Source organism: Gekko japonicus, unplaced genomic scaffold (genome assembly GCF_001447785.1).
Source record: "Gekko japonicus isolate JY-2015 unplaced genomic scaffold, Gekko_japonicus_V1.1 scaffold713, whole genome shotgun sequence".
Lineage (NCBI taxonomy): Eukaryota > Metazoa > Chordata > Lepidosauria > Squamata > Gekkonidae > Gekko > Gekko japonicus.
Window position 1 is genome coordinate 355,627 of NW_015172026.1, and position 19,695 is coordinate 375,321.

General features: G+C 50.3%; 1 protein-coding gene across 7 annotated transcripts in view; it reads right to left on the reverse strand.

Annotated features, from left to right (window-relative positions):
- The window catches only part of MARK2 (MAP/microtubule affinity-regulating kinase 2), a 174,744-nt gene that overhangs the window by 63,043 nt on the left and 92,006 nt on the right, over positions 1–19,695 (reverse strand). For 6 of the 7 annotated variants that reach the window (XM_015420561.1, XM_015420560.1, XM_015420559.1 and 3 more), the window contains exons 1-2: positions 11,785–12,202; positions 469–648 (exon numbers count right to left, since the gene is read on the reverse strand). In XM_015420561.1, coding sequence (XP_015276047.1) covers positions 469–648; positions 11,785–11,835 — 231 coding nt within the window. In that variant the 5' untranslated portion in view covers positions 11,836–12,202. Of the gene's footprint in view, positions 1–468; positions 649–11,784; positions 12,203–19,695 lie in introns of those variants that run through there. The other variant, XM_015420556.1, reaches the window with a different exon arrangement.

Consider the following 19,695-nt stretch of genomic DNA (forward strand, 5'->3'; position numbering starts at 1 on the left):
ACTAGGAACGGAGATATGAGTCTTTTTATCCCAGCCAGAAGGTGGGAGGGGTGTCATAAAGAATGCTTGTATGGTCGCAGAAGGTGCAGCAACATGCGGCATTTGGAGACCAACTGTCTATACTCAGTGCTGAAGCTGGTCTCTCCCTCTTGGCCTCCACTGATGCTCCTCAGGTTCCTTTTGACTCACCTCTCTCCGTCATCTGACTCAAAAACCCACCAAAACCCACAACCATCAGATCTCAAAGTGACACCGGGTAAAACAAGTTCTGTAATTTCTCAACACAGAATCAAGCTGCCTCACTATTTCAGGCCTAACACACGTCCACACACAGCCCCTCCGTGGAATTGTTCGACAACCACGTCCGCTTTGAGATTGAGCAAAATACAACCACCCGCTTTTGCAAAGCATCTTCCCCACCTCCTCCTCTTCCCACCTCCAGCAACCGTTTCTCGGGCCTCCGCTCACCTCTTTCCCCGTCAGGACGTGCCGTGCCAACTTGACCTTGGCGAAGTTCCCCTTGCCGATGGTTTTCAACAAGCGGTAGTTCCCAATGTGCGGCTGCTCGTCTGCGGAGGTGGCCGAGGTGCGGCCTCGCAGCATGTTGGACTTTGTGCTTGGCTTGGACTCCGGATGTCCTAAGGCCGGCTAAGGAGACAGTTGGGGGAAGGAGGGGGGAGAGAAACAGACACACGTCATGAGTCTGGCTTTGAGAGTCCCAGAAGCTCTGTACAAAATCCTCGCAACTAATTTAGCAGCTATCACCAGGAACATGACAAGCGCAAGGTTGTAAGGGTTGGCCTCCAGATGCTGTAACTGCCGTGCAATAAAGCTATGGAAGTTCCTAATCCACAAACGTTTTGCCAGGAGGCAACATCGGGGAAGGCCTTGGCCTCCATGCCCTGTTGTTGGCCATTCAGAGGAACTGGTTGGGGCCACTGCATGAGACAGGATGCTGCACTAGATGGACCCTCACTGGTCTGATCCAGCAGGGCTATTTTAATGTTCTTAGCCCTAGGTCTAGCAGATTGATGCTTGTAATACTTTTAATACATGGCAGTTATTAAAAAAATGACTTTTCCCTTTTTTTAAAAAATTGCAAAATATTCACTTTGGCTGCCGGGGGAATGTAAAACATTCTCCCAGTCCAGATCACAATGACCGGTCATTGTGTGAGGCAGGATGCTGGACGAGATGGACCTCTGGTCTGATCCAGCAGGGCTCTTCTTATGTTCTTACCAGCCCACCTGCTAGCAGAGATGAACATTTGGTCTGCATGCGCAATGTGGCACAGTTTGAATTACGCTAAAGCAGGCGCTGGATTTTCTAAAACCCACAAAATATAATCAGTTGAAGATGCTTAATAAGCACCCAGTGGTCAGATCCAGATCTCAAAATCCAGTTGAGGCCAGGGGTGGAACAGAGGAAGATCAATGAAAGGAGGACAGCTCTCTCTCTCACACACGCACACAATACACACACACCCCTTACAGAAGCCATTTACTGCCCCTGCATGAAAATCCCACTGGGGCTCAGAGCTCAAAAAGACAAACCGCTTCAAATAACAAGTTCCAATGTGGTGAAGGAGCTATAGAGCCAGGAAGACACGGGATCTTATCAGCAGACTTTTGGGATGCGGGAAAGAGAGCGAAGCAAGCTCAGGAACTTAACTTGATGCCCCATCTAAGTTGTTTTTAAATAATCTGCAACCAGCCCTACATCCTCTAAGGAAATGCCACCGCCTACCTTATCTTGCTGATCACAGACACCCAGTGATTATTAGACCCATTTCACAGATGAGGGGAAAAGGAGCAATTTGGTTCAAGGCTACTCAGCCCGGCCTGGGAATTGGGAGGATCCGACTCATGGTTCCCATTACTTTTAAGCAGCATTTTTAGTGTATATTTGTTTTATATAGCATTTGTTATATGTGAAGTATGTCTATGTACAGGGTGCTTTATACAGATTAACAGAGACAAAGGGATAGTCGTGGCATCCGAGGTCCAAATAACCCTTGTTTCCCTACCCCTCCATCTCCTAGTTTGCTCCACCTGCCTGGAACCGCCTCCTCCCCACACCATCCATGACACGGAGCCCTCAAACCCCATTTCCCAGACCCCCGTAAACCCTGGCGAGCTGCATCCCTGACTGTAGCACTCCTGACCTCCCTCATGAAGGCTAGAATCATGCATGATCAAATGAACAAGGTTTTTAAAATTAAGCACTTCTAGAAGATGGCAGTGAGTTCAAGTGGGCGATGATTACGCCATTGACGTGTTAATGGAAACAGCCAATGCTGTTAGACATGTGAGCTTGTTTCCTTGACCCTTGCACAGCTCTTCTTTGGGCTACACCAAGTGTTTTGCTTGCATCCCTCTGAACTGGAGGTGATTTGCGCCCCGCTTATTGCAGGAAGTAGCAATAGGCAGAGATCTAAGAGTGTCTGGAGGTGACAGCAACAGGCAAGAGGAAACAGGCATTCGACAATCTCCAGGTTTGTTGAGAGCCCCATCGAAGTGCATTCCTGACTTCAAAGTGGCTGATTTATCTTTGAGTGGCCAGGTTGGGGTGGGTGGGAGACTGGAGTCTAGATTATAGTGCCTGAGATCAGGTGGAACACGAACCATGCTTCCCTCTCGCCCGTCATCCCCCATTAAACAAGAACCACCTGAAAAGCCGTGGGTGCCCAGTTTCTGCACCCCATACTAGATTCCAAGCTCTGAACAGTGAGACTGTGGGTGGATGCATATAGAGCTTTCTGCTCTGGATCTGTGCCCTGCACTTGGCTGGCTCTTCAAGGACGCCGTGGGCTTGTGGCTCTCCCGGGGCCACCGCAACAGCTGAGCCACCGTTCCAAAAGGCACCCAGGAGGAGCAAATCAAAAAACGCTGCAGCGCTCATCTATAATTTACACCCAGGCAGGGGATGAAAGGATGGGAAAGAACACTTAAGCACCCTCGGAAGACAAAACCACCATTTTTTTTTTACCCTGGAGGGCATTTGATGGGGGAGGGGGCTTCACTTGGCTGCATTTTCAAATAAGCATTTGTTAGCTAGAAATGTGTGTGTGTGTGGGGGGAGATAGCTATTCAGATTTGGCTTGCCAGTACAGACTAATCATTCCCCAGGAGATCTGACTGGATCACAGGCTAAATGGCGGCATTCTCCCATTTCATTTGGGGAGGGGCTGCGGCTCAGCGGTAAAGCACCTGCTTGGTGCACGGAAGGTCCCAGGTTCAATCCCTGGCACTTCCTGTAAGGATCAGTTTGCCTGGATGGGAGGCTGCCGGGCAGTCCTATATACTCAGAGTATATATTACTGGGAAAAGCCATGGCTCAGTGGTAGAGCATCTGCTTGGCATGCAGAAGGCCCCAGGTTCAAGCCCCGACACCCCCAATTTAAAAATGATCAAGGAGCAGGTAATGTGAAGGACCGCAGCTTGAGACCCTGGAGAGATGCTGCCAGTCTAAGTAGACAGTGCTGGCTTTGATGGACCAGCGGTCTGATTCAGTATAAGGCAGTCTCGTGTGTTAGATAAGCATATGGAGCAGAGGTCCATCAGTGGCTATGAGCCACAAGGTATAGATAGGGACTCTGGGGCAAGTGATGCTCTGTCTTCTTGGTGCTTGGGGGGGTCAACAGTGGGAGGACTTCTAATGTCCTGGCACCACTGGTGGGCCTCCTGATGGCACCTGGTATTTCTGGCCACTGTGTGATACAGAGTGTTGGACTGGATGGGCCTTTGGCCTGATCCAACATTGGCGTCTCTTATGTTCTTATGTGTTCGTTTCTTTTCCACGCTACAGTGGACCAACAACTCTGGGAACTGGGAACTAGGTGAAGGGAAGTACTCGGGAGGCCATTACACCCACCCCCTGTGGTGGGCACTGTCCTGAAAGCCTGGCACGCTCACATTCTTCTGTCACATCTTGAAAGACTAATATATGGTGGCGGAAACATTCCTAGGCTACAGATTCATTCAGATATGCCTGGGAAAATGGGCTGTGGCCCACAACGGCTTATGCTGATATCTGCCAGTAGTCTTTAAGTCACCACAAGCCTTTTTTTTTTAATCACTTACCATTTATTTATTTATTTATTTAAAGACATTTGTGTGCCACCTTTCCAAGTTACTTGGGGTCTCCAAGGCGGCAAACAATCAAAACACTGGAACGGCCTTTAAAGTACAGATGGATATATTAAAAATATTAAATAAAACATCGACACAACAGAGACACACAAAGGAGGGAGAGAGCTAATGAGGGTTAGTGAGGGAACACCAAGCAAAACAGATAAGTCTTCCACCTGGTGAAGACAGCAGTACAGGGAGACAGACGTCTCTCTCCCGGGAAGGAATCCCAGAATTTTGTAGCCTCAGATGACAGGGGCATGTGAAGTAGGGCTCCAGAAGATGACCGGGGTGGTCAGATTATGTTCATATGGGAGTAAGGTGGTCCTTAAGGTATGCTGGCCTCAAGCCAAATGGACAGGTCGATACCATCACTTTGAATTGGACCCAAAAGCAAATTGGGAGCCTCCGCAGGTGAAGAAGACTGGAGCAATAGGGTCCCTAGGACCAGTGTTCCCTCTAAGCTGAGTTAGTGTGAGCTAGCTCACAGTTTTTTAGCCTCCGGCTCACACATTTTTGTCTTAGCTCAGGGAGGATGGCACCAGAGCCAACTAATTGATGCAGTAGCCGAATCGCTTGCTCACAGCTTTAATGCCAGCAGCTCACAAAGCAGAATAATTGCTCACGAGACTCCACAGCTTAGAGGGAACATTGCCTAGAACCCACTCCAATCAGCGGTCTGGCAACAGCTTTCTTTACCAGCTGTAGCTTCTGGACACTCTTCAAGGGCAACCCTATTTATTTATTTATTTGATTTTTTACCCCACCCTCCCCGCCGAGGCAGGCTCAGGGCGGCTTACACAAGATAGCAATAAATAAAACAACAATATAAATGTCAATATAAAATATACAACATAGTTATTAAAAATAATTTACATAGCAATGGCGGTGCAGCTGTGGTAAAGTGCATATGAAAACATACATCCAGCGGTAAGTTCCACTATCGGTGTGCTCACGCTGGAAATAATATTGGCAAAGGGCATAGATGGTACAACCCTAGGTACAGCGCACTGCAGTAACCTAATCTAGATGTTACCAGGAGGACTTGCATCAAAATACCAAGATCTTTGCCCTGACCTGGATAGCCCAGGCGAGCCCGATCCCATCAGATCTTGGAAGCGAAGCAGGGCCGACCCTGGCAAGTATTCGGATGGGAGACCTCCAGAGAATACCAGAGCCAGGAGGCCAGAGGCAGGCTATCAAGCCACTTCTCTGAATGCCCTCTGTGCCCCAGTAGGAGTCGCCAGGAGTTGCCATGACTTGTGGCCAGAGACTGCTGACCGGAGTGGGTCCTAGGGACTGTATCATATCGCTCCAGTCTTGTTCACCTACAGAGGCTCCCAGTTTGCTTCTGGGTCCAATTCAGTGCTGGTATTGGCCTGTCTGTATGGCTTGAGGTCGCCATGACTTCCAGGCATGGGCACACCCACCGACCCACCCAAATGCAAAAATACTATACACACACACACACAATCTTTTTTGCTCTAGAACATTGTATTTGTTTTGGGTTGTGGATCACCAACTCATTGTGGACATTTATTTGCAACTTAAATAGTTAATATACCCTATACTCAGACATTTCAAGTGCATTTCATCTTTGATGGTCTTCCCCCAGCGTTTTTCTGCTGTTTTCTACTGGAAGGGCTACAGCTGGCTCACTTGCCAAAGCCAGTGAAAGGCACCTCCGGCCACTGCGGCCACCCGTTTATCCGACAGGAGTGCCAGGTCCAGGAGCGCCCCCAAGCGACAAACCTGCTCCTTTAGGGGGAATGCAACCAGTGTTCCCTCTAAGCTGAGTTGGTGTGATCTAGCTCACAGTTTATAAGTCTCTGGCTCACACATTTTTGTCTTAGCTCAGGAAGGATGGCTCCAGAGCAAACTAATTTATGCAGTAGCCAAATCGCTCGCTCACAACTTTAATACCAGTAGCTCACAAAGTAGAGTTTTGGCTCACAAGACTCCACAGCTTAGATGGAGCATTGAATGCAACCCCATCCAGGACAGGAGACATCCCAGCTCCTGGGTCAACCCCCCTGCAGCAGCACCTCCATTTTTAGCATCTTAGCACTCATCCATCTCAAAACACCCATCAGGCACCAGTTCAAGGTTTCCACAGCCTCCTTGGGATCTGCTGCAACAATGAGACAGAGCTGAGCATCACCCACATACTGATGGCGACTCAGGCCACACCTAAAGATGATCTCTTCAAGCGGCTTCATGCAGATGTGGAAAGGCGTGGGGGACAAGATGGAACCTTGCAACACCCCAAAGGCCATGGGGCCAAGCAGCATGCTGGCCAGTCTGTCCCTCTCAAATGCTGCCCTTCTGAGCTTCTTAGGGAAGTGGGCACTCTACACAAATCTACACTGGGTTCCTTGGGAACTTATTTATATCCCACCGTCATAACAACCCCAAGTGCACCCCAGAAATCCAACTGAAGGTCCATCTATTCCAGCATCCTGTTTCCTTCGGCTGCCAGTCAGATTTCCCTACGAGGTCTATGCTGCCTCTGGACATGGAGGTTCCATTCAGCCACCATGGCTAATAGCCATGGAGAGACTTCTCCTTCATCTGTTTGCTTAGAGCCATTTTAAAGCTATTTAAATTGACGGCCACTCCCACACCTCGATGCACTCCACACGTTAATTCTGCATTTGTGTGAAATGCTTCTTCCTTTTGCCTCTCCTGAATCACCCACCTATCAGCTTCAATGGGTTAATCCAGTATTATGGGCAAGGAAGAGAAGTCCCCCGAAAGACGGTTCCAAAAAGGAGATAAAACAAACTTTTAAAAAGCATTAAAGGGTCATGATAAAAAAATTAAAACTAGTAAACACCAGTACTGTAAAATAAGAGACAAAAAGCATCTTAGCCTGCTTTCATTTTGGTATCAAAGTACAAGCACAGCTGGACAGGTTATTCCACGACCAGGGTGCCACCACAGAGAAAGCCCCATCCCCAGTCACTGTATGCCTAACCTCAAAAGGCAGGAGGCCCCTGAAGTAAGACCTCTGAAGAGGGGATTGCCAAAAATCACCCTGCAAGAGGAAATGTCCCAGAAGCCTCTGCTGCACAGAATGGTTCACAGCAGGTACACACAAGGCCCCGCAGAAAGGGTTCCCCTGAGAGTGGCGAGTCTAAAACATCACCTTTGCTTTCAGCCAACTTGTTCGAAGCACCACGCTGAGTAATCTGCCACTTTGGAGGTAAGGAGTCATCTTTCTGGTCAACCAAAAGAGTACATTTGGGCCGGCTGTGAACACGGGGCGCCCAGTAAACCCTCCACAATACCAGCTGCAGAGACTTCCTGGTGAAAGGATTACTGAAGCAAAACTGCAAGCTCCCATGCCCTGGGAAACGTCATCTCTGCAGCTGCGAGTCTCAGGTTCCACTCCAGGAAGTGGTTAAGCTTCAGAGAATCTGAAACGCACCCACTTTGGATCGGCAGCTGACACCCGGAAACGCACCAGGGCCCGATAATGCCTGTGGGCCGCTGTTTCTCCTCACGGGGGGCCCTTTCCTGACCTAGGCAAACAAAACAGGCAAACAAACCAACCTTGAATCCGAACAGAACTAAGCCTGAAGAAACACACCCAAAGCTCCGGCGAGCATCAGAAAGGTACGCTGAATAGCTCTACCTCTTACAGGATTGCTCTGGATGGCTTTACTGCCCATAAATGCCACACAGTCCCTCTGCAACCACAGCTGCGAAATTCTCCCAAGCCACCAACAATGACGCTAACCGGTATTAAGTCTTTGCGGCCCTATATAACATGGGACTTTGCACACTTCAGGAACTGGCTGCTGTTCTCCACCAGTTTGGTGTAGTGGTTAAGTGTGCGGACTCTAATCTGGGAGAACCGAGTTTGATTCCCCACTCCTCCACTCACAGCTGCTGGATGACCTTGGGCAAGCCATAGTTCTGTCAGAGCTGTTCTTGAAAAAGAGCAGTTTCTGACAGAGCTCTCTCAGCCCCGCCTACCTCACGGGGAGTCTGTTGTGGGGTGGGGAAGGGAAAGGAGATTGTAAGGCGCTCTGAGACGCTGAGTGAAGGGCGGGGTATAAATCCAATCTCTTCTTCTTCTTCTTTACCAGCCTCTTTGGTGCCCTGCGCTGCATGCGTCTCTCTTTCCAACGGGCTGAATAGGGAAGAGTGGTTCTCCGCACAGTAGCCCCCAACTTTCCCCCTCCAACCCAGTGAGGGAGGTTTAAGAGGCCCATTTGTCAAGGCTAAAGATTTCCCGGGCAGCCTCTCCTGTGAGAGCTCTGGAACGACTTGGAGATCGTTTAAATCATTCGTGACACCCTTGCTGAGGAAATTAACAGCTCCCAAAGTATACATTATCCAGGATCCATTGGCCACGTCTGAGTTAACCGGACACTCCGCTCTTAGCTCACGGGTATCTGGGCTCCTTCTTCCTGCCACCGGTTTTCCAGCCAGAGAATCACCATTTTACAGTCACAACAGGGCATAAGCGGGCGACTAAAAACTGCTCTTTAGCAGGGAAGACACCCATGCAAAACCATGGATATTCTATGGCATATATCCCAGGCCTGAGGTTAATCTAAACCAGTGGTCCCCAATCTTTTTGGTACGGTGACCGGCAAGTCCAAATTTACTTGGAATGGTAACCCCATCCGGGGCTGGCTGGTTCAGGGTTTTCCGGTGCCCCAGGCAAATTACGACCTTGGCACACATCTAGTTCCGCATTCTGTCTTCTACAGTGGCTAACCAGATGTTTTTGAGAAACCAACAAACATCTCACAAAGGGCAGAGGTGAACTAGGAACCCAAACCCAAGCAAGTGGCATTCCGACACACACAGCCTTTGCATATGGAGGTTGTAGTCCAGCCTTTGACACACACACACACCCTTCTCCTTTAACTCTCTCTCTGATCCCCCCTAAGATTCTAAGAAATTCACACTAGTAACCATCAAATGTACATCCAGTGGAGGAAGAAAGACCAACTAACATATGATCTGGAAGATGCTATTTCCAGGGTCAGAGCCTGCTTTCCAAAATACAAAAGAAAGCAATGAAAAGGGCAGGGGGTGACAATTAGGGAGGGCTAGCCCACGAACCACTTTCAGAGGCTTCATGGCCCACTTTGGGGTCCTGACCCACATGTTAGGAAACATTGTCCTAAACCACGAGAGCAAGGAGGTGAGGCGCTGCTGTAGTTTCAAGCAATCTCTCCCCCAAAGATAGATCCAGGTGGTTGGTCGTGTTGGTCTGAAGCAGCAGAACAAATTGAGAGTCCCGTGGCACCTTTAAGACCAACGAGGTTTTATTCAAGGTGTGAGCTTTCGTGTGCAAGGCACACTTTTTCAAACACATTGGAAACACATTTTTCAAACACATCAGTGGTTATTAGCCACAAGGTATAGATAGGGGCTCTGGGGCAAGTGATGCTCTGTCTTCTTGGTGCTTGGGGGGGCCAACAGTGGGAGGGCTTTTAATGTCCTGGCCCCACTGGTGGACCTCCCGATGGCACCTGGTATTTTTGGCCACTGTGTGACAGAGTGTTGGACTAGATGGGCCTTTGGCCTGATCCAACATTGGCGTCTCTTATGTTCTTATGTAGGAAGCCAAGGTTCAAACTTATCGACAGGAGATGAACAGCAAATTAACATGTGACGTGATGAAGATGTTTAGGTTTCCTCTTCACATATCTTAAAACATCTTCATCATGTCACATGTTAATTTGCTGTTCAGCCCCTGTCTATAAGTTTGAAACTTAGCTTCCATTCAATGTATTTGAAAAAGTGTGCATGCTCATGCCCCTGAATAAAACTTTGTTGGTCTTAAAGGTGCCACGGGACTCTAACTCTCCCCCCAGGTTTCACAAAGCTGTACTCAATCCACCTGGGAGAACCAACCACATCCACCTCTTGAGCAGCACAGGGCAGCAGCAGTCTAAACACTTCCAAGAGGAAAAGAGGACAAAGAGGAAAGGAGGGCACGGCTGGGACCCTGCTGACAGAGTTCTCCGTGGACTGTACCAGGTGGGGGCTCACACGGCACAAACCCACTCCACGGTCTCCCTGCAGAGAACGAGCAGGTCGGAAAGGAAGAGAGGGAAACCGAGCCGGAATCTGACATGCTGCTGTTCTCTGGGCAGGACTGCTTCCCACTGGAAGTAGGGGTGCGTCTGAATATCTCCCCCAAAGGAATTCACCCCAGAATGTGCCATTCCGAAACCAGCCGCAAAACTGTCTGTATTTCTGTTCCACTCACCCTATGCTGGAATGTCCAGGGCTTTCTGGAGGAGGCGGAGAGACACAGTGAGCACGCATTTGGATAGGGACGATCAGTACAGAAATATGGATTGCGATGCACAGGTATTAACAGAGGTGCCGAACATGCATCCAGACAAACAAAGTTCTCAGAAATTCACAGTAGATCATCAAAACCTGAAGCAGACAAGCGCAGGATGGAACCAATCAGGTAGAGCTCGGACTCACGCTTACCCCCTCAGCGCGAGCTGGCCCTTGGCTGCGAAGGGACAGAGAGGTCTATGTGGCCGCCCAGCGAACGTAGACCGTACCTTGTTAGCACTAAAATAAGCCCATTATTTATTATATGGGCCATCTGTGTTGTTTCAGAAATAACATAAGTTTTTCTTTTGTGATTCATGAGATGATATTTTCGGGATGGGTGTGTGAGCTAATTCCACACACACGTACACATGTGTGTTACAAGCAAGGTGACGTATTGACCCTGGGTCCGCCTCACGCATCTTTCAACACTGCAAAAGGAGGATTTCGGTAACACACAATTTCATCAACGGATCAGTGGCAGCCCTAATCGTCAGAACAACATAACGAAAAAATAAATCAGATGTCTGAAGTCTGAGTCACTGAAAACACTCTCGAGAAGAAAAAGACGGTCTGGGCTGGCGATTCTGGCAGATTTCAATTCAGTCCAACCAACGGGAAATGGCTGGAAAATGATCCATAAAGAAGCCTCTTCCACGCCATCGGAGGCAGGCATTTCGATCGCCAAGCCCATTTCAGGCCTCACTGTACTCCTTTGATTTCCAATAAGAGGCCGGGTATCACTGACCTTCCCCCCCCCCCCAATAATCCACAACCCACAAACATTTTAGAAAGGCTTAGTTCTCCGAATGCTCTGACTGGACAACATTTCCTCCCCTTGGCTTGCAACTGAATAAAGCTCGAGAATGGGCCTTCTGAGTGAGTGTGTGCGAGGCGAGGGTGGGGGGGAAGAAGTAAAGGGACAAAGAAAAAGGGATCTTGTTATTGGCAGCCTCACTGAATCTCAGAAAACAGAACCTGCTCTCTCTGTCACGTTTAATCTCAGAGGACCAGAGGGTTTTCCGTTTTTGGTCAAAGAGATTTGGCACACTGGATCATGGTATTTGGCCGATGACTTCTTTCGTCTGATCAGAAGGCAAGGGAAGCAGAGACCATCTCCCAATCTCTCTCTGGGCACATTCCAGGACAGGGTAGGGCATCATTAGAAGCGGGTCCCTAAAGGCAAACCCAACTTTCTAGCCCCATTATCTGACCCAGTGCCACCAAGCAAGCCCAAATATACTTCTACCACCCCCCACCCCAAAATCACAGCTTCAATCAGATTTAGGGTCCCTAAGCAATCCAGAAATCAAGTACGTGAAGACAGGAGACTTACAACTCTCATCGTCATAGGCGTGGCGTGTAGGTATCTATTTCCTCCGCTCATTAAATGCCGCCTTCTCTGCCACTCCACACAACAGAGCCTCTGTTTGCAAGAAGGCCTTCAAGCTCCAGGGTGCCCACCGCCAACTAAGAGAATCAATCCATCATTGCTTTGAAGGAGAGAGAGAAAAGACCCAGACTCCGATTGCTGGGCAGTGCCGCTTCCAGAAAGACCAAAATGGGGGGGGGAGCAGGCCTGGGAGGAACAGGGGTGGCAAAATCCAATGCTCCCGCGATGAAGCCTGGGTGGAGAACCCCTTCAGGGAGAGGGACGGATCACGTCTTCGCCGGGAAGAGGGAAGCCGGCACGCACCCCTTCATTTGTTGACCCAAAGCGAAACTGTCCCGAAGGAGCAAAGTACAGCAACAGCCCTGAGGAAGTGCGGCGCTTCCTCATCCAACCGGTGCCCAGTCTCCGCCTCCGATACCTGAGCAGGGTAGCACACCTTTCGCAATCTCCCCCAGTCGCTGAGCCAGAGAGTGCCGGGGCTGTTTGGCAGGTCCTTGGAGCCTGTTCTCAAGTTCGGGGAGGGCATGCGTGGAAAAAGGGGAAGAGCCCTCTTCTAAAGAAGAACCGCCTAAAGCGCCCCCACCCCCCTACTTCGTAGGATTGTCCGGCACTCATCCAAGGAGGAAGTCTTGCTTCCCAGGGCCCCCTCTCCTCCGCCCCCAGACACAAGACAGGAGGAAACCTGCCTTTCGTTTGGCGGGAGGAGGAGAGTGAGTTATGGCGACGTCACTCCCTCCCCCTGGCAAACCGCAGGCAAGACTTTCGAGAGAGCTGGGGAGGAGGAGGAGGAGGAGGAGAAGAAGAAGAAAAGGAGATGACATTGCACCTTCGACCTGCCGTCAGGCAATCTGTGAGCTCTGACAGGCAGAGTCCCACGGAGCTTGCTAAAGTCACAAAAGCGGACTTCAAAAAGTTGTCAGTTCCCCCAAAAGAGGGCCAGGGAGGGGCAGTGCAGGTGTGGCTCTGTAGAGGTGAAGCGGAACAAGTTGTTTCCAGGCACGGCCGTGCGGACTCTGTGCCAACGGAAGCAAACCCTGCTGCCACCAGTGTGCAAATGTGGCTTCAACAAATTTGCAAGAGTCCACACAATCTGCGTAATTTATGCAGCTCTGCTCCTTGTGGTCCTCTGACCCCGGGCTCCTTTACTCTGCTCCCCCCCCCTTTAAAATTTCACCAGACTTTGCCCACACGACTGCAACCACCCTTTCTGGAAGCTTGCGGAACGGGAACTTTGCTTTTTAAATGGATGCCGTGATTCCGAGGAGAACGAATCCTACGGTCAAGTCCACTTTCTGGAGAAGTTCGTGGAAGGAGTTGGTGAAGCACGTTTTCCTCATTCCCCCACCCCCACCCTGCTGGCTGCTGTGACACATTGCAAGCTAGAGATTTTATTTATTTAACTAAGAAATTTATACCTTTGCCTTTCTCCCCAGTGGGGACCCAAAAGCGGCTCACATCATTCTCCTCTCCTCCAGTTGACCCTCACAACAACCCCGTGAGGTAGTTCAGGCTGAAAGACCGTGACTGGCCCAAGTGAGCTTCCATGGCACAAGTAGAGATTCAAACCTTTCAGATTCTAATCTGACACTCTGACCGCTACAGCATACTGGCTGGTACCACTTGTGCCAGGGGCTGCAGAAGAAACAGCAGCAGCAGGAGAAAAGGAGGACGAAGAGGAGGATATTGGATTTATACCCCGCCCTTCACTACTTGAAGGAGTCTCAGAGCGGCTTACAATCTCCTTTCCCTTCCACGCCCCACAACAGGGCACCCTGTGAGGTAGGTGGGGCTGAGGGAGCTCTCTGGAGGACTGCCCTTGAGAGAAGAGCTCTGAGAGAACTTGTAACTGACCCAAGGTCACACCAGCAGCTGCATGAATCAGACCCGGTTCTCCCAGATTAGAGTCTGCCGCTCTTAACCACTACACCAAACTGGCTCTCAGTATGTGGGAGGGTGGGGCCGGGCAAACCTCTTTTTCTACTGGTGGCTGGCACCAAGTGATTTCACCCAACGCCCCCTTCTCCTTGGAACTTCACAGCAAACCCCCCCCCCCCAAGAGGATTCTGGGGACAAATGGCAGACTGCTGGGGTTAGGAAATCCGCTCTGCCAACTCCTTCCATGGAGCTGATCTGGCAAAATCCAGCCTCTCTGAGGCTTTTCCATTCTCTTACAGAATGAGGGCACCGTTGGAGGCCACGTGAATAGCCGCCCTGCCGAAACAATGGGTCTAAATGGAGCCCGAATGGGAGACCTCATGAAATCCTGTGTATGCCACTATCTGCACTGGAAGGAATGAGGGCATGAAATGCAACCAATAACACGGAAATGGCAAAATGTGGGCTATAAAACACGATAAACGTATAACGTGCCGGTTGCACGAGGCACCCCAAACCGGCTTCTTGGCTACCTCTTTCAAGTGTGTGCCAACCAAGGGACTCTGGGCTTGTTGTGCCAGAGCTTTGTGCAGGGCTTTGAACAGAAGCATCGCTTTAGACTTTACAGTATCCACTTCCTCTTAATCACCTGTGGCCAGTAAAAATGACCTCCCAACAGCCAAGCGCCCTGCGCATCTCCAGGGCCTGTGGGCTGTGAGCTCGGACGCAGCAGCCAGGGCACTCTGCTACACTCTCCCTGCTGAGGGCTCACACCTGCTCCTGTCAAACAGGCGGATAAGGGCTCGCCCACCCCCCCACGCACCGCCACCGCCGTCTTGTGTGCACTGATGCCAGAAGAGCCATTTCCAGCGACTGCATTTTCAACATGACTGACAGACGCTGCAACCGTTAACGGGGCTGCACTAATGCAAGAGTGTATTGCAACGGAAAGGTGGGGGGACTGCGGTGCCAGACACGCTGCAGAAAAGCCAGCCTTAGCGCTTGTCAAGTCCTCCAATTTCTGCTTCGCTGAGCAGCGTCCTTAGAGGCCAGCTTCCCAGAAAGCCAGGAGCAGCGGGGCTTTCAAGCTGCCCCGGTTTACTCCTGTCGTGTCTTGTTTTCCAGGAAGGTGTCTCTGAACTCTGTTCCGGAAAAGCCATCTAGGGTTTGGCAATTGGAGCAATATAACGTTGCACGAGGACAGTCACGCTGCACAAAGAGGCTCCCTCCACGAACAGGGTTCTCTTAGGAATCAGGCGGGTCACTAAGAGTCCAGGGGGTTGCCGGGGCGATCCTAAACCGAGCGATACCCTTCAGAGGCCACTGAAGCCAACTGGCTTAGAAGGGTGAAAACTCTACTTCGGACTGCCTTCTAACTCCCTTCCATCTGCTGTGCCCATTAGCCTATTAAGCAGGTACCTGTTTGAGCTAATGAGGGAAGTGAAAGTTAATGTGCAGTTCCAGCGAAAGCCGCTGTGGGCTGTTAAAATTAGCAAAGCCGTCTGTTTTTATTTATTGCCTTTATCCTCTGCACTTCTCCCCGAGACCCAGGGCAGAGACGCCAAGGTGAATGCTGCCTTAACCATTTCTATTGACCAGGTCCCCCATCGCAGTAACAGCTGCGACCCCCCCCCCAACCCAAGAACAAGAGTCCATCGTTCCATATCAATTACAGCCCTAGACCAGGGGTCCCCAACGTGGTGCCCACCGACACCTTTCCTGGCGCCCACCAAAGTGATATTAAGAAGTGGGTGGGGACGGGCGGGGCTTTTGCCCAGCAAGGCTTCTGATTGATCACTGGGGATTTGATGGGCTCTGCGGATTTTTAAAATATTGCTTTGGCGGGAGCTGCCACCACAGCACAAGGATCTCCACTGTGTTAGAAGAAGCGGAGGAGACTGGATTTATACCCCACCCTTCGCTCGGAGTCTCAGAGTGGCTTACAATCTCCTTCCCTTCTTCTCCCCACAACAAACACCCTGTGAGGTAGGTGGGGCTGAGGGAGCTCTTTCGAGGAGTGCTCTTGAGAGAGCAGCTCTGAGAGAACTGTGGCTGGCCCAAGGTCACCCAGCTGGCTGCATGGGGAGGACTGGGGAAACGAACCCAGTTCTCCAGATTAGAGTTCTCCACCTCCTGCGGCAGCCCTGTTGCTGCTGTGCCCACCACGTCGCACTCGTGTCAATTCCAAATGTGCCCACAGGCTTAAAAGGATCAGGGACCCCTACCTTAGACCATCTCTGATCGAAGGCCTGAAGCCAGACTAGAAAGACCACAGCCCTCAGAGTGCATGGCTTCCACATTAGGACCTGGATTTAGTCCACTTTGCACTGGTCACTTTATTTTATTCCCTTCATTTATAACCCACCTTCCTTCCCGACGGGGACACAAAAGCAGCTGACATCATTCTCCTCCATTTTATCCTTACAACAACCCTGTGAGGCAGATCAGTCTAAAAAGACAGTGATTGGCCCAAGGTCACCCACCTACCAAGCCTCCGTAGCAGGGCAGTTCTCCCAGATCTAATCCAGCCCTCTAATCGTCACACCACAACAGCTCTCGCAAGTCTTTCAGCTATTTCTTGTCCTCCTTACTGCAACCGCTACAAAACCCAGTCACAAAACAACTCAAACAAAGTTCGAAACTGGGCTCTGACTCACAACTTATTTATAGGATTTATAATCTTTTGACACAGAACTCCTCAAGGCTGCCTCCAACAAAAAGTGGCACTCTGACATACACAGTAATTAAAAAGACACCAATTAAAAAGGCCTTACAGTATGAGATAAAAACATAAGAATTAAAGTAAGGGCAAAAACACAAATAAAGCCCAGGCAGCTGAGCCAAGGGAAATGATCTTAAATATGATCAAAAGCACAAGAGAAGAGGATGGACTTTGCCCGGTGTTTGAGATGCAGTCGGGATGGTGTCAGGTAAACACTCCTAGGAAGAGAGTCCCATTGCATGGGCGCCACCACAGAACAGGCCCTTCCGGCATGACCCACCACCATCAAGAGAGGCCTCCAGAGATAACCTGGAATGACCTTCACATTCATACAGGAGGGGATAGTGCTGCAGATTCACTCACTTGAGGGTGTTTCAAGGTCAAAGCCAACACCAGGAACTGGGCTTGGTGACAAACTGGTAATCAGGGAAGCTCAACCCCCCACCACCAATACGCTGTGGTGGTTCGCAGTAGTTAGTCCTTGATAGCTGCCCCATTCCGTACCACTTGAAGTTTCAAAAATGACGCTTCCCATTTTGGCGTGCTGCATGTTTTCTGAAAAGGACTACTTGAGCCCCCCCCCCCAAAGAAGTAGGAATAAGAACACTATACAGTAGTGAACCTACCTAGCAGCCTTGTCGGCATTTGCACCGGGCCATGTTCAGGAAAACATGTATGGGCTAAATGTGCAAATGTGACAGAGCACATGGAATCAAAAGATCTTCCACCACCCCCTTCGCCTCAGTTCTGCCCAAGGCAGCTGCCTACCGGACAAGGCTGACCTGTCTGAAGTCTGAATACAGGGAGCCCCTTGGTTCAACTCCCAGAGAAGTTTCTGGGAAGCATCAAGGCTGCGAGTTTGTATCTGGGGCTCCGGGTTGACTGGAGAAAAACGTCTTGCGAGTGTGACAAGCAGAGCCCTTGGCCAAGGGAAAGTCTGTCGCTTGCCTTCTTCCAAAAGAGGCTCCTGCCAAATAAGGTGGTTATTTAAACCCCACTCCCTCCCCGCATCCTGGTCTTTAATGGGATGAGTAGACTCATACATTAGCATATGGCTGCTGTGAAAATAGTGGTTATTCCAGGACAAACCCTGACCTTGTCTGAGCACACACATAAATGCGTTTGTATCGATCGGTAATTTCTCATTTGCCTTCCATGGGGACAGATCAAGATAGATAGCTGTGTTAGTCTGTAGCGGTAGAAAAGAACGAGAGTCCTGTAGCAACTTAAAGACTAACAAAATTTGTGGCAGGGGATGGAGCTTTCGTGAGTCACGGCTCACCTCTGAAGAATATCTCGCGGAAGCTCATCCCCTGCCACAAATTTGTGTTAGTCTTTGAGGTGCTCCTGGACTCTTGTTCTTTTCATTTGGCCTGACCCGGATGGCCCAGGCTAGCCCGATTTTGTCAGATCTTGGAAGCTAAGTAGGGTTGGCCCTGGTTATTATTTGGATGGGAGATCCCCAAGGAAGTCCAGGGTTGCTACACAAAGGCAGGCCATGGCAAACCACCTCTGAACGTCTCTTGCCTTGAAGACCCTACGGGGGTTGGCCTAAGTCAGCAGCGCTACTTGATGCTACTTTCCACCGCTACCAATTTCTCATTTATACCCAACCTTTCTTCAGACTCGGAGACTGAACCTGGGGACTTTCTGAATGCCAAGCAGATGCTCGACCATTGAGTCATGGCCCTTCCCAGTAGAATCAGTGGATACAAGGCTGTGAGGCAGCCTCCGATCCAGGCACCGAAAGGACCCGGCCCTGCTCAGCTGCAGCAAGGCTTGCAGTATCATGTTCCTTCAGACCATGCCCTGTAACCACATGAAACTGACATACTGAATCAGACCCTCGGTCCACTAAGGCCAGTATTGCCTACTCAGACTGGCAGCGGTTCTCCAGGGTCTCCAGGCAAAGGTTTTTCAAACAGCACCCTGCCTGGTCTTCTGAACTGGAGATGCCAGGGATCGAACCTGGGACCTTCGGCATGCACAGCAGTCGCTCTACCATTGAGCCGCGGCCCTCCCATAATAATTTCTCCCCCATTCGTCTCTTGCTACCCGTGTCTCTGTCACCTCCTCCTTCCCCTCTTCTGCTGTCATCACCACTATCAGAATGTAGATAGCAAGATCACTGGATGCGGGAAGCTGCCTTTTGCGCTTGTGAAACCCTGGAAAGCACCAGGAACAGTTCTGTATTTAAACCGCCATCACACCGCTCCACAAACGAGAGGGTGCTCCCGGGCTGCTTAACACGGCGGCCAAACCCAGCCTCCCCGCCTCCTCTCGCCAGGGCCTGAAGGAAGCTCTGCTCCATTCTATAGAGCTTCCCTACGGGCTCAGACAAGGAGCATTTGGGGGTATAACAGTGGCACAAGCCATGCATTAGGTTAGCTGCTTGCTCACAGGAGCCCGAGTGATCAGTAAGTGCTGTCCCCCGCGAGGAACACCAGCGGCAATTGCACTCCTGACATTAATACGCTCCGCTGCTGCTCCGTTTGCCCATTAGACTTGCAAATGGGCCTCGGCGCAATTAATACAACGCTCCTTAGGCTTCCACAATGGCAATCCGGGGATTTCTGAGCTCTATAAATCCTGGCGTGTCGTTCTGTTTGACGACTCCGCGTTATCTCACCTCCACAGCCCTCCCAGCGCAACCCTGGTGGCGGAGAGTGGGGTTCCATACACACACACACCCGTCCAATTCTAGTTGAGAACAGCCTTCCCCCACCTTCTTCATGTCAACGGGATTCGAACATGTACGCTAAGGTGAGGTCAGGGCCTCATCCGGGAAGGCAGTTCAGACAGTAGCGCACCCCACGGGATTTTCTGTTGCTTTTATGTGCCAATAAAAAATGACCAAAGGCATCGTTTCCAACGCAACAGATGTGAAGCCCCTGGTAACTTGGCTTACGGGAAAGTTCACGCAGTCCTGTCCCACTCCCATTAGCTTCGTAGCCTTTATCACACCCGGATTATGTTGTGTTTGTGTGTGTGTGTGTGACTGTCAAACCAGTTCCAGCTTACGGCGACCCTGTGAATTAACTGCTCTGACCTGGACAGGACAGGCTAGCTGGATCTTGTCAGATCTCAGAAGCTAAGCACGGTTGGATCTCCAGGGCCGCTAGCAGTGGCAAACCATTTTTTTTTATTTATTTTTTTATTTATTTATTTATTTTTGAGATTTCTATGCCGCCCTACCCGATGGCTCAGGGCGGCTAACAACAAGTTTAAAAATTGAGTACAATAAAACACTGTTACAC